Consider the following 15412-nt stretch of genomic DNA (forward strand, 5'->3'; position numbering starts at 1 on the left):
GGTCTGTTGTGAATGTGTGGTCTTTATTCCCAAGACCCCTTGGCTCACTAACACTTTGTCCCATTCTTTTGTTGCTTTCAGTTCATCCATGAGAAAGTCATGGATTTAATGGAAGAGAGATCATGTAGTCCAGGTACAAATAGGAAGCAAGCAAGTTGCCCTGTAGCTTTAGTAGGAAAGTCCATAATTACTTTCAATGATGTTTTAATATTTTCGAGATTACACAAGATATGAAAGTGTAGACATGGTGGTTTTGACTGACTAGCCTCATTAGCTGACAGCTTGCTGGTGAATTGTTTGAACTCAAGACACACATTTTAACCATAGAAAAATAGATCAGATAACACTAGCTTTTCAGGGAGAAAAATGCCATCTTTCCTGACCTGTCTCTTCTCTTCCAGTCTCTGTCAGCTGACCTGGGTCTTAACAAGAGAAACACTTAGCTGACTCCTGTTCAAGGGAAACTTTAAAAGGTTTGTAGGAACTGGTGACCGCTATCAACACAACGTTGTAAACAACTACATTTTTTAAATTCAGATTTCTGGGTGACAATGAGGACAAACAATTTGTACTCTGTGATTATCCTATTCTGCTCAAAATCAGCCACTGAGCTGGTGACCAACCCAGATGCGTTTTTGTGCATTGTTCTCTACTGCAGCCAGACAGCATGTAACATAAAGTCATGTCTGGAGTGAAAAGAGAAGCGATGTCATCTAATAGATAGGAACAAAGAAACAAAGACCCCAGAGTTTGTAAATCAAGTGTTCAGCCAATCTGAATGCCTAATATGCAGCTTAGCTGGTCACCTATATGAGTTCTGTGGTAACCAGCAAGACTTCTTGCAGTTAAACCACCACCAAACCAACTCTAACAAGCGTTAATCAGCATGGTCCAGCAATTATATTAACAATGGCCTTAGCTGGTCTTTTCAGCAGGGAAGTCTACATGTGTGGCCGTGACACTGGATAGATTATGTTAAGTAACAGTAAAGTGCACTAAGAATTTTTTCTTGACAATTCAAGAAAGTTTATAGCACAATTTTAAATCTGTGACATCAGAAAGTGGATTGTTTTGTTAACAGCAGTTCAGCTGGCTTGGTATAAACATTAGTGGAAGCACATTTTGAAGCTTGTGCATTGCTTTCTTATCTTGATTGACAGGCCATGTCAAACCAGGGTCAACATTTTAACCCTCTAGAGCAGGGGTAATCAATTAAAGTTCCAAGAGGTCCGGTCTCTACATTTCCTTCCCAGCAAAGGTCTGTTATGTAGTCCGTAGTTATAAGGCTAGGAAATTATGTATCTTTTTTTAATAGTTTTTATAACTTGCCATATTGACAGCAAAAGTACTTTGTAAAAAAATAACAAAATAATTTAAATTCTGATGAGGACATTGGGGGCCCAGAGACAGCTAGTGGGGTCTGAGAGATCTTTTCTACCAAAATATAAAAATATTTCATCAAGACTTCATCAGTCATGGGCACTTGGATGTGAATATTAAAAGATAAGATCAACAGTTTGTTTTGAAGCTGAATGACAGCAGTCCAGTTTTGTTGTAAAAATATTTTTACATTCAGAATCGTCTCGGGTTATGTAGTGTAACCCTTGCTCCCTGAAAAAAGCGGAACGAGATGCTGTGCTGAGAAAAGCGCAGCATCCTAGTGAAGCTTTTTGTAAAGGGAACTATACATGTATGGGGCAGATAAAATACTGTGGGTTCAGGGGTGTTTTTGCGGAAAGCTCAGGAAGCTCGGAAGGCGGAGCTCTGGAAAGCTTGGGAGGCGGAGCTCTGGAAAACTCGGGAGGCAGAGCTCTAGAAAGCTCGGAAGGCGGAGCTCTGGGAAGCTCGGAATGCGGAGCTCTGGGAAGCTCGGGAGGCTCGAGGGGCGCAGGCTCTAGGGCATGACCATTGGCGCTGGCCTTTGGTCAGTCCTGGCTATTGGCGTTGGCCCGGGAACGGTTGAGGCTACAGGCGCTGGCTCAGGGACGGTCGAGGCTATAGGCGCTGGCTCAGGGACAGTCGAGGCTACAGGTGCTGGCTCACTGACCTCTGAGGCGACAGGCACTGGCTCACTGACTGTGGTATGCGCTGGCTTGGGTTCGCTGACCGTGGCTGACGAAGGCTCTGGCTCGCAGACCGGGGCAAGCGAGGGCTCTGGCTCGCTGACCGTAGCTGACGAGGGCTCTGGCTCGCAGACCGGGGCAAGCGAGGGCTCTGGCTCGCTGACCGTAGCTGACGAGGGCTCTGGCTCGCAGACCGGGGCAGGCGAGGGCTCTGGCTCGCAGACCGTAGCTGACGAGGGCTCTGGCTCGCTGGCCGTGGCAGGCGTGGGCTCTGGCTCGCTGGCCGTGGCAGGCGTGGGCTCTGGCTCGCTGGCCGTGGCAGGCGTGGGCTCTGGCTCGCAGACCGTAGCTGACGAGGGCTCTGGCTCGCTGGCCGTGGCAGGCGTGGGCTCTGGCTCGCTGGCCGTGGCAGGCGTGGGCTCTGGCTCGCTGGCCGTGGCAGGCGTGGGCTCTGGCTCGCTGGCCGTGGCAGGCGGAGACTGGGGAGCAGAAGCCTTTCCTCTTCTCCTCCTCCGCCGGGCAGACGAAGTGGACCGTGCAGGCTCACTGACCAAGGCAGGCGTGAAGGGACGAACCACGGGCGAGTGGAGGGTTATTACTGTGGGAGGAGTGGCAGAGTTCTCCTCGATGGCGCCCACAGTTAACGGCGAACCGCAGGCCAGCAGAGTCTCCTCCACGAACGCGTTGAGCGTCCAGCCGCGCGTTGCCTGTGGCAACCGCTCCTTAAGTGCGGGGTGCAGATTGCGCCTGAAGAAGACCACCAGAGAGGAGTCTGCGAAATCCGAGATACCCGCCAGCTTAAGGAAGTCGCGGATGTGGTCCTCTATAGGGCGGTCCTCTTGCTTCAAGCAGAGCAGGTGGAAGTTTGCTCGTTGAACCGCTGGATCCATAGTGTGGTCGTTCATTCTGTTATGAACGAGCAGCGAAGGCAGACGAGGAGATGCAGATCCAGTTGCAGTTCAACTTTATTACATAAACAAACAGGCAAAACACAAAGGAAAACCCTCAATGGGGAAATAAACATTACATAGAAAACACGGGCAGGGAACACACACCAGGCTAACAACATTCAACGAACGACAAGGAGTGAACAAAAAGCAGGGCTTAAATACACAGTGAGTGATGACTGAATAAGACACAGGTGAGAACAATGAACAAAATGGCAGTGATGATGGCAGGTGGATTCTGGGAAGTGTAGTTCTTTAACAATGACAAGTGAACACGAAGGCTAACAAAGAGACTAAGGGGCTACACAAGGGACAAAAGTGAAAACTAAGGAATGCAAAGGTGACAAAAATGGCAGACAAAGGGCAACAGTGAAACAAGACAAGGAATTCCTAACATCTATAGCAGGGAGAGAGTAAACGCACGCGGAGTGGCAATAAAGTGAGTAGCGCTGAACGTGCTTTATTCCCACTCTAGAGAGAAATATTTCTCTCTAGCGCTGAATGCTATTTATTCCCACTCCACGGGCGAAAACACGTATGCTTACATAATTACTTAGCCAGGTCAGATAACTAGCACAAAGCTTCAGAGCTCGGCCCGGATTTAATTGTCCTTCGGTCCGGATCCGGACCAGAGTCCACCAGTTGAGTACCCCTGCTCTAGAGTATGAGTCAGGACATCATCTTTGTAAAGAGTCCCAGTCTTAGTGACCAGTAACCAGTCTGTGCTTCTCAAGCCCCTTTGTCATACCTCAAAAGGAAATGTTGATGAGATAGGGGGGACAACAATGTTTGCATGCTAATCTATGGTTTGTTATTTGCTGGGTAGATTGTAAAAAAATTATCTGATTGGAACAGATAGAAACCACAAATCTGCTCTAAAAGCCCCAAGTCATTGGCAACCTGGTGTCATAAAATCACATCACTGTACCTTCATTTTGGCAAAAGGATTTTTATATGGCTCGTTGTATATATCACAGCAGTTTCCTGGTAACATGAACACTAGAGGGGCTACAGCAATTACTTTTATTCCCTTTGACACAAATCACAAATAATACGATTATCCGTTTATCAACATGTACGTTTTGCTCTGTTCCTCACACAATGCTATCTTATGGCATCTATACTCTTTTACTACAGGGTTATGTCTCCGTCTTCTAATTGACATCGCCAGCAGGTGGGTGTGTCTTTAAGACCAAGCCTATGCAATCTAGAGGGGGCCCAGTGGACTCTATGTAAAATATTAAATTGCATAAGGCGAACCCTTGCATCTCTAAATGCGACTTGACATTTTTTTGAATCCTAGCCCACTCTTGCAGCTGTAAATATTTATAGAACTGAGATCTGGGAATTCCAAAAAGTTAAAACAAACTTTGATTGGATCTCAACACTCTACACTCATATAGGTCACCAAGTGTAGTAACCCCCATCCAGATCTACTCTGACCAAAAAAAAATTACAAATTAAATACTCTGGCCACTCTTGTCCAAATCATGTGCAAATGTGAAATAATGGAGTGTGACGTAACTTCTCCGGATAACTTAAAAGGCTTTGCAATGGTGAAATAGGGGCAAGGACTTCCTGTTCTATAAAAAACAAGGTGGGGGGCGCTTTCAGGTGGAAGCAACCAATGAGCCAAATGCCTGAGACCGAATGCATAATAATAAAACTAAATCTTGGGTAGGCCTAGCCCACCTTTGTCAATCGGCCTATATAATTTTTTAAATGCAGTCTAGGAAGTTTACCATTTCAAATGATGTACTTCGCTATGCTTTCAAATTTCTTGAAATAAGAGAGGGGGACATCTATATGGAGTGACTCTAGCAGGTAGTTGAATTTTGGAATACAGTTAATTTTAATAACATTAAACTTTCCAATCATCGATAAATGTAATGAAGCCCACCTGTCCTCCGAAAACCTTTTTATTAAAGGGCCAAAATGGACTCTAACAAAATAAAACAAATTTGCTAGGAATAAAATACCCAAATACTTAATGACCTGTTTGGAAAGCATCCGGCTGGAAGGCCGTTACTGGACCATACTGTCAGAGCCAAAGCTTTGGATTTAGACCAATTGACTTCATATCCTGAGAACTTGGAAAATAAATTAATAATTCTGTGGAGGTCAGAGACAAATAATAAAATATAATTTGCGTAAAGCAAAAGCTTATGCACCACACTTCCCGCCATTACCCCTGGAAAATCATCCTCATTCTTATCACTGCTGCTAATGGTTCCAGGGCTAGACAGAACAATAATGGGCAACAGGGAAAGATGGCAACCCTGCCGAGTGCCCCTATTCAGAGTGAAATAATCTGAAATTAATCTATTTGTTTGTACCGCTGCTACATGGTGTCTATAAAGTGACTTAGTTCAATCAATAAATGTACTCCTGAACCCATACATTTCCAAAATCTTAAAAAGATAATCCCATTTTACCACATCAAAAGCCTTTTCGGCGTCAAGTGAGATGGCAGCGAGACAGTTCTAATGGTTCCACAAATTTTCTAATATCTTCATCAGTAGAAGAAGACGATGAACTTTAAAGATCAAGATAGAACTCTTTAAATTAGTTATTAATATCAATAGCTGAGGTAAACATTTCACCGGGAATGGTAGAAAAAGTCTCTATTTGCTTTATATATCTAGCCTAAAGCTTCCCTGCTTTGTCCCCCGGCTCAAAGTATGACTGTCTTGCCCTGAATAACCAAAATTCCTCTTTCCGCGACAAATTAGTATTATATCTATATTTCAATCGGGTCAATTTTCTGAGGCCATCAGACGAAATTCTGCAATTCAGCTCTGCCTCTGCACTTTTAATATTCCCTAATATTCTTTGTATTTTTTGGTAAATGATGCATACTGTATGATCCGACCCCTAAAAACTGCCTTACGTGCCTCTCAAGCCATGCCCACAGAAGATACTGAAGACCAGTTGGGATTTTGCAACAGGGATACATTAAAGCGCCAACTATATGTTTTATTTTTCTCCATATGAGGCAACATTTCTAAATTCACCAGGGTGTGATCTGAGACTAAGATGTTTCCAATTGAGCAATCATCAACAGATGAAATGAGGGACTTAGATATAAAAAATATATATTCCAGAATAAATCTTATGGACTGATGAAAATCATTTATAGTCCCTACCAGATGGGTTCAAAAGTTACCCAATATCTGCAAGACCAAGATTTTTACACATCCTTTGAAGCGTCAATGTTGCTCTAGGGGGCTTACACACTTTTGCTTCACTATGATCAATGAGTCCATCAAAAGATTAAAGTCTCCTCCCAATATTATAACATGAGTGTTGCCAGCGGCTTGCAACATCCCATCAAGATCAATAAAAAAGCCCTGATCACCGTTAGGCATGTAAATATTAGCCAAAACCAACCTTTGCCCCTGAATTTCTGCTAAAACAGTAATGATTCTCCCTAATTTATCCTTAATCTGTTTGAGAGTTTTGAATTGTAGATTTGAATTAAATTGTTGAATTTTTGAATTGTTTATTTATCAATGTAATGACTCCCCTACTCTTACTTGAGCCAGTACTAAAGAAAACATGCCTACCCCATATCTTCCCAATTTTTTCAGCTTACTGTTGGGAAAAATGTGTTTCTTGAGGAAACACTATTTCACATATATCACAACCGGGAACCCTAGTGCAAAATCTATCTTCTGTCAATGCAAAAGTTTCTTGAAGGAGAAGTGTTATTCCACAAAACAAACTCCTGCCACTAGGCGAAACCAACACAAACATAAACTAAAATGGCACCCAGTTTCCTCAGACAGTCGTGTATATGTTCAGTGAGTCAATCCACTCACATAAGAAACACCAAATGGCTTACTCACACCAATGTATTTATGAAGGACAGTGCTTTTTTGGGACATGTAAATACTTTGCGGCCATCCTTCTCATCTATTCTCAGTTTGGCCATAAACATCAGTGCAAAAGAGATCTTCCATTGATGTAAGAATTTCTTACACTCCATGAATCGATAACGTTTCTCTCTTCGCAAAATTCGAATTCGCAAAAGCCGGGAACAAGAAAATATTGTGATTCTTCCAAGAAAGCTTTCCTTTGCTCCTCACCTCGCACAACATACGATATTTATCAGATGATCTCAAAAAATTGAGCCAGAATTGATTGGGGCATGTTTCCCTCAGCCGATCTGCGAGCCAGGACTCTGTGAGCTTGCTCGATTTTCAGCTTATGGCCTGTTATTTCATCTAAGAATTTCACCAATTCAGATGTTATTCCTGTGGATCCTTTTCTCAAGATCTTCAAGTATTTCAAGAACATGTTCCAAATCAACTTTGGTCACCAAAGATTTAGATAATTCCCTCTCTGATGACTCCAGCTAATCGATCTGCTTCTCAACATCTGCCACTCTTGTAACCAACTCAGAGAATTTTGTTTCCATCACCATAGTCGATCGACGTATTATAGCGAGATCCTCCAAGTCAGCAACAACCTTGGTCAGCATCACAAATATGTTGTACAGTTGATGCTGGAATTTTCCTCCCCCTCCACATTTTGCACAATAGTTTTAATTCATGTTTGACCTTTTGCTGTTTAAATAATCCATTAATGTCCCATAGTTCAACAGTGATCAAAGAGGACACAATGATGCACAATTTCACAGTATCATTCTAGAGGTATATGAAGATAGTATTAACCTGTGCAATTGGGTTTCACCACTAGGGGCAGTATGCTTTCACAGGGATGCCTTTTAAACCATTAGCATGCAGATTCTATCAGTATCTGCCCACATATTGTAAGCCTAATTGCCTGATCACACATGTACGCAGACCGATTCAGGCAGTAGGGCTAGGGGGAAGGAAACTAATAATAGTCCAACTGCTTTTGCTGTAAGGAGGATTATAGAGCCACATCTACCAGCCACTCTGTAAGTCAGGGTTGGCCCTTTGCTGAACCTGCATGGACATGTGCTTCAACTAAAACAGAAACAATGGCCAAGTTTCAGGGTATGAGGGCAAGAGGGTAAACAGGTGCAGCTGGAAGAGAAGGTACATAAGTGGAAGGTAATATACAGGAGAAAAAAAAGTTATTTAATATTATGCAGAATTATGAGGTCACAGACAATACCCACATAACATAAATATGCAAAAGAAAACATACCAATATTTTTCAATCACACATTTTCCCCCACTGCACTACCCCCACAGGTGCAGTGCAGTGCATGGCATGCACAGTACAAAACATGCATGTTTGCTGCACATTCTAGCGTGTGTACAATCCCTTCACACCATATGTTGTGGCATATGCACTAAGGGAGTTTGTAAAGATATCAACTCAGGCCTCGGTTAAATAAAAAAATCTCTTGGTAAAGATGCATGGAATTAATCACCTACAAGCCCTCTAAAGAAGAGGTCACAGAGTGGTCACCAAATTACCAGAATGTCTCATTATGTTCCACGCTACATGGCATTATCACATGTATGGGATCAACGAGGCAGTTTAAGGGCAGTTTAACTCCTGGTTGGGGTCAACGAAAGTGTCAAAATGATCAGTGGCAGGTGTCCATCTCGCTAAAGGTTTTCACCCAACTCACTTTTAAAAGATTAAAGTTTAGGGTTTATTAGTTGTATCTTTTTTATGTAGTGGTATGCCGTGCACAGATGACACATAAGTGCAAAGCAAAGGAAGATGATGTGAACTGAAATTCCAAAGCATGGTTGTCTACAGAAGTCTTTGCTGATGTATTTTCACACCCTAAATTGGAAGCAGGAGTTCTTATATGCATGTTTATTTATTGAAATTTGCCTTGTTACATTTAGTCTTCTGAGAAAAAATGTATGACATCAAAATGGACCATATATTTTATTGGCAGATGCTATTTGCACCCTGGTGCAAATAAAGGTAGACACTATCTACACCCTAGTGCAAATAGTGGCAAATATTATTTGCACCCCAACCCTGGTACAAAAAGCACATATTAGTTTCACCTCTATTTACATACTAGCATACAGTATAGGGGCATCAATGCAGAATGTTTACTGTGTTTATTAAGAGTCTCACAGACACCCTAGAACAACCCCATACCCTAAACCTAACCCTAACCTTCCCTTTAAAAAATTAATCATGGTTTAATATGTTGATACCACCATGGTTTTTTGTAGTAAATCAATAGTAACCACAAAATGTAATATGGTTACTGTATTCACACTGTATTACTATAGTAACACCATGGTTAATTGCATCAAAACTATTGTTTCTGCCTAAAAAAATGGTTACTACAATTTTACTATAGTAAAAATACCTTTTAAATTAATTTAAATGTATTATTAGTAGTATTATTTATTATTATATTTTATTTCTCCCAAATTATTTCTCCCAGTTTGGAATGCCCAATTCCCACTACTTAGTAGGTCCTCCTGGTGGAGTGGTTACTCACCTCAATCTGGGTGGTGGAGGACAAGTCTCAGTTGCCTCCACTTCTGAGACCGTCAATCCACGCATCTTATCACACGGCTCACATGCTACTCTCCGCGATCCACTCACAACTTACCCCATTGAGGACAAGAACCACTAATCACTACCATGAGGAGGTTACCCCATGTGACTCTCTCTACCCTCCCTAGCAACAAGGCCAGATTGTTTACTTGGCTGGAGTCACTCAGCCTGGATTTTGAACTTCAGCCGTCAATTTGAACGTCAATACTCGCTGAGCTACCCACGCCCCAGTAGTAGTATAAAGAAAATATTAAGAGTAGAGACAGGAAACGGAATGGGAAACAGAGTGAGACAAAGGCGGACTCGAACCTGGGTCACCCACAAAAAAGGCACATTTGTACCAAAGTTAAACCCCACACCACTGCAGCAACACTTTCAGTGCAGTTTTTCGTAGACTAGTTTCCACTAGACTATTGATGTGCAAATAGCAATGCTGTGTGGCAGGTGCTTTTAAAACCTGGGTATAGGGTTAGGATGTATGGTCTTTTCAATAGATTTTGCTGTCTTCATGTCCTAAGTCACTTCTCATTTTCACAAACCCTATTTAATGGTGTTTTCTGACTACTGGATAAGTTTCAGTGTTTTGTCAGTTGAATGATCAACAAGTAGTTACAGTACAACCGATTGATCGGACTGTATTTCTATCTTTCAAAGCCTCGATTTCATTGGCTTCACAATAAATTTGGCGTCTACCCTGACAAAGGTCAAACTCTAGTTGATCTACTTTAAATTAGAGTAGCTTGTAATGTTGCTTAGCAAAGTTACCGCTTTAAGATAGCTTCCCCAACACACATACGGGAGCACTGTTATACTTTCAATAGGATAGCTGATGAATTGGCGTATTAGAACCCATTCTACACTGTGAAGTACTAGAGTGTGCGCACTAATGCAGACTTTGAGTATGCTTAGCCAAGTATGCAGAAGAAAGAGAGTGAAGTGGATTGGGACGCTGCGGGCGAGGGAGAAAATCCAGGTCATGCAGATCCTGTGTTTAGTAATCTCTGCCCTAGCTCTGAACCCTCAATCTCATTAAAGAGGATTTAATTCCAATAGTGTAGATGTACGATGTAGGAGATTTGCTATCATTTTTTCTCTCCTTTACCACCCAATACTCATCTTTTTTTATCTTGCTCTGTAAAGTCACTGTAATGCTGAATGCTTTTCTCAGTCCTCATTCTATGATGTAAAGACCACTTAAGCTCTGCCCACTGGTGGCCCTGTTAAACAGATTTATATATGGGTTTGGCCTTTTCTGGGGTCCCTTATGACATCAAAAGTTTGCATACACAGATTATAGGGATAAAGAAAAGGAATAAAAGCTTTAAATGGATTCAAGGTGCGCAAAATAATAAATATTTGCATACTAGCATTCAAAGACACTATTAGTGAATATGGTGAGAACTTGGATTGTAGCATCATTATGCTCATGTAAGCTACGGAATCACTCCACAATCTCATTATCCTCACACTAATGGCCATGTCATGTCCATGATCTCAGTGTTACAGACCTCAGCTGTATTACTGCTAACAAAACTGGCCAGGGTCTTATTCAGCTGTTAGGGACTTACTGGGATTACAATGGTCTATAATAATTTTTTCTGTGCACGTGTGAATACAAGATCTTTTGTATGTTGTGCGTTGGCCTGTGACATTATAGAGGTCATACCGCCCACCTCCCCCCATCAACACCAACACCACATATACAGTTAACATGTAAACAATTCAAACCGCAGAGCCATGTTGTTAGCATGTCCATGTGCATAGCCAATGTTCAATGTGAGCAACTGAAACTATGTGTGACATACAAGCATGTAAGTCAGAGTAGAATATTCTTCAAATCCTGTCCAGGCACCATCCAGGCATTTAAAGTCAATGTGGGTGAACTTTTTTTTAACCAAAAGTGTTTCAAGGCAGTAGTAGTCCCCACAATTTACTGCATACTCTGGTATTGAACACCCACTTTTCACCGGGTAAATGATAAAATCAGGACCCGTCCAATATAGTTTCCCTCTGTAAAATCTTAGATTTTCCTTAGATTGCCATTGTTCCTGCTGATCTCAAAACTGCTGTCACAGTCACACCAGTCCTTAAAAAACCCAGCTTAGATCCATCTAACCTCCTCAACCATCATCCAGTTTCCAACCTACCTTTCATCTCCAAACTCTTGGAATGGTTGTAGCTTCACAGTTACAATCACATCTTGCAGCCAGTAATCAATTTGACCCTTTTAAATCTGGCTTTCGTCAGCACTTTTACAGCACTTTCACAGCTCTTGTGAAGGTTGCTAATGATCTTCTCCTCTCTTCTGACTCTGGGTCCCTCAGTGTTCTGATCCTTCTTGATTTGAGCTCTGCTTTTGATACTATATGTCACAACACTTTCCTCTCTCACCTCTCAGATATTGGTATCACTTGCACAGCTCAGTTCTGGTTTTCCTTCTACCTCACTGATAGACAATATTTTATCTCCATGAAGACATACAAATCTCCAAGTGCTCCTCTCACACAAGGTGTCCCCCAGGGTTCTGTTCTGGGTCCTCTTCTGTTCATAATTTACGTGCTGCTGCTCAGTCAAATTATCCATCGTCATCTATGTTGACGACACACAGATTTATACATCCACTCGTTTTGATCCAGTTCACTCAGTCAGCTCACTTACAGCCCATATTAATGACGTAAAATTATATATAAAATTATTATAGAGATCTTGATTTTAGGACCACAAACACTCGATATTGATGGAAATCACACCAAACCCTCCCAAACCATAAAGAATCTGGGCATCACTTTTGATCCATCTCTCACTTTTGAAGCTCATATCAGATCCATCATTGAAAATGCTTTTTTCCAGCTTCGCAACATTATTCGACTCCAACCCAGATCTTCGTGATCTGGCATCTCTCTACTTACGTGAACTGATACATCCATACACAACAGCATTCTCTCTTCATTCATCTGAATCCAGACTCTCTATCCCTAGATTTCGGTGGAAGATTTTTCAAAACCAAATTATGCCAAAAAATTGTAATTCACTCCCTATTACTCTCTGTAACATTTCCTCCATCTCAATCTTCAAATCTCACTTTAAAACACATCTCTTTTCTCAGTAATATCATTCTATTTCATGCATGTGTACTGTATATATATGTGTGTGTGTGTGTGTGTGTGTGTGTGTGTGTGTGTGTGTGTGTGTGTGTGTGTGTGTGTGTGTGTGTTATAATTGAATGTACAATGATTGTAAAGCGACCTTGAGGTTTCGGAAATGCACTATGTAAATAAAGCATTTTATAATTCTTACTAAAATGGGTTTCGAATGTTGTTGCATGCTGACGTGAAACTATGTCAGCTGCTAACAAATAACGTACATACAGTATGACATGTCATAAATGCATCCCTTTGGCTATTGTTCTGTATGTCAACTGTTCATGCATCTAAAGCATTTGCAGTAAAGCTAAAATCAGTTTTCCCCAACATACTTACACAGAAATATATAGAGAAAAGTGTCAAGGCACAACTTCTCCCAGAATAGACAAGTGTTAAGTGCTTTGATGTCCGTGGTTAGTGGAAGTGCCCTATGTTGGATTGGAACCTCAATCATGGCATGTTGTAGAGCTCTAAACATTAAGAGTGAGAAAATGAGTGTGAATGTGCATTTTTGAGAGCTTACAATGTGTTGATGTGTTTGTTCACAAATGTGGTCATAAATGGCACTGTCTCAGTTGCAGTCCTCCTTCGTGGTCCCAAGGGTTAGGCGTAGCAGCAGGTGACAGGTAAAAATCCGGTCAGGATGCGATGCATTTTTCATGGCCTTGATTTTCTCTATGTTTATGAGTAGAACTTGATCTCAACCCATCATTGAACCCAGAACATGCTTCGCATTAAAGTAGCACTATATGAATTAAACATGGAGGACAAGGACATGCAGAGTTCAGTGCACTTTTTAACCTGAGGTCAGCAGCGTTTTAACCTGAGTTCAGTGCACTTCTGAACATGCCTCACTGAGCTTGGAGGAAGTCATAAGGGGAAACCTTGGCATGGCATCATATATGTCATGTTGTAGAAACCACATACCCACTCTAGGTAAAGAGGCAAACTCTTTATGTTGTAATTAGTGGTACTTGCTAAGTCACGTATATTATTAAACTTGTCCTGTGATTTTTGTGCAATTCACACTAATGATACCACAAATAATGTTGACATATGATAAAACAGGCAAACAAAAATCCAAGAGAGGGACTCAAGTCAAATCTAGGAATGAGAATTTGAGAGACATGTGGATGGGCTCTTTTAACTTAGACCAGTGAGCAACCACCTTGTTGGCAAGTTCTACGTTAGCAAGAAGTCCTAAAATCTAGTCCTTCACTCTTTAAAGTTTTGTTGTTGTTTCACAGGTGAAAGTGTGGTTCCAAAATCGTCGCACCAAACAGAAGAAGGACCAGACCAAAGACACTGACAAGCGTTCGTCGTCCACCTCCGAAACCCTTGCCACATGCAACATCTTGCGCCTCCTGGAACAGGGGCGTCTTCTGTCCGTGCCCGCACCTCCTTCTAACCCACTGCTGGCTCACCCACACCCAGGCAATGTCTCTCTCCTCAGTAGCCCATCTGTGTCCTCTTCACACGGGGTGAGTAGTACCACTTCCCCTCCTGGGGCCGTGGCGGGAGGGGGTGGGTCTTTTGGACTGACACTGTCTTCTTTAGGAGTTACTCCGCCCTCACCACGCCTGGGGGTTCCACCACCTTCCCTTTGCTTTACCATGCCTCTCTTAAATTGCGCCCATCATGAACTGCCATCTGGATATGGGTGTGGATCCTCAGCATTTGAGCCCTACACAAGGATAGAAAGGAAGGATGGGGAGTTAGGTGGGAAGAAGACAGTTTCCTAATCCTAAAAGTGTCCTATACCTACTGTACCTGGTCCTGTCTATCTGTCTCAAGAGTGTTACCTGTGCAGCGATCAGCCAAGAGTGGTCAGAGGGGAGGACTCTGGATGGAGTAGAGCTGTGTTAGAACTCAAACAAAGTCTTTTGTTGGCGGAATAAGATTTGTCCTCTTCTTGCTGGCCTCTCTTGTGCTAGTGCCTACAACCAAATTCCTGGGAAAAGGCCAGAAGGAACTCATCTTTTCTGTGGAGGTGCGTTAAGGAGGAGCATTTGAAAGATAAAGGATGAAGCCTTGTAATTAATCATCATTGTATACAGTACTTTACAGCAAATTCTTGTCATAAGCACGGTTTTCTTCCATTTTTGAACTACTTGTATGGTGCATAATGCCTCAGACTTATTCAATGTAAATGATGGAAAGCACTGTAAATGTAACTGTAAAAGGCAAAATTGTTCAGTTTGTTTCCAAATTGGTGTTAAAAAAATCTAAAATAACAAGGCCAAAATGTTATGTTCAACCTTTTGATAAGTTTTTATGCTGCTCTAAATGAATTGACTAGAATTGTCATTATGGGGTAGCTTTTTGTGGATATAAAGTTGATGTCAGTTTACATACACCTTAGCCAAATACATTTGAAGTTTTTCACAATTCCTTACATTTAATAGAAGAAAACATTCCCAGTCTTAGGTCAGTTAGGATCAATACTTTATTTTAAAAATGTGAAATATCGGGCCTGGGTAGCTCAGCGAGTATTGACACTGACTACCACCCCTGGAGTCGTGAGTTCGAATCCAGGGTGTTCTGAGTGACTCCAGACAGTTTTCCTAAGCAACCAAATTGGCCGGGTTGCTAGGGAGGGTTGAGTCACATGGGGTAACCTCCTCGTGGTCGTGATTAGTGGTTCTTGCTCTCAATGGGGCATGCGGTAACTTGTGCATGGATTGCGGAGAGTAGCATGAGCATCCACATGCTTTGAGTCTCCGCGGTGTCACGCACAATGAGCCACGTGATAAGATGCGCAGATTGAATGTCTCAAAAGCGGAGG

General features: G+C 42.1%; 1 protein-coding gene across 1 annotated transcript in view; it reads left to right on the top strand.

Moving 5' to 3' along the window:
• vax2 (ventral anterior homeobox 2) overlaps positions 1 to 14369 on the top strand; it is a 29367-nt gene extending 14998 nt beyond the window's left edge. Inside the window, exon 3 of the mRNA XM_052134964.1 lies at positions 13875 to 14369. Coding sequence (XP_051990924.1) covers positions 13875 to 14369 — 495 coding nt within the window. The remainder of the gene's footprint in view (positions 1 to 13874) is intronic.
• Positions 14370 to 15412: the final 1043 nt, after the last annotated feature.

Source organism: Xyrauchen texanus, chromosome 1 (genome assembly GCF_025860055.1).
Source record: "Xyrauchen texanus isolate HMW12.3.18 chromosome 1, RBS_HiC_50CHRs, whole genome shotgun sequence".
In the NCBI taxonomy this organism is placed as follows: Eukaryota; Metazoa; Chordata; class Actinopteri; order Cypriniformes; family Catostomidae; genus Xyrauchen; species Xyrauchen texanus.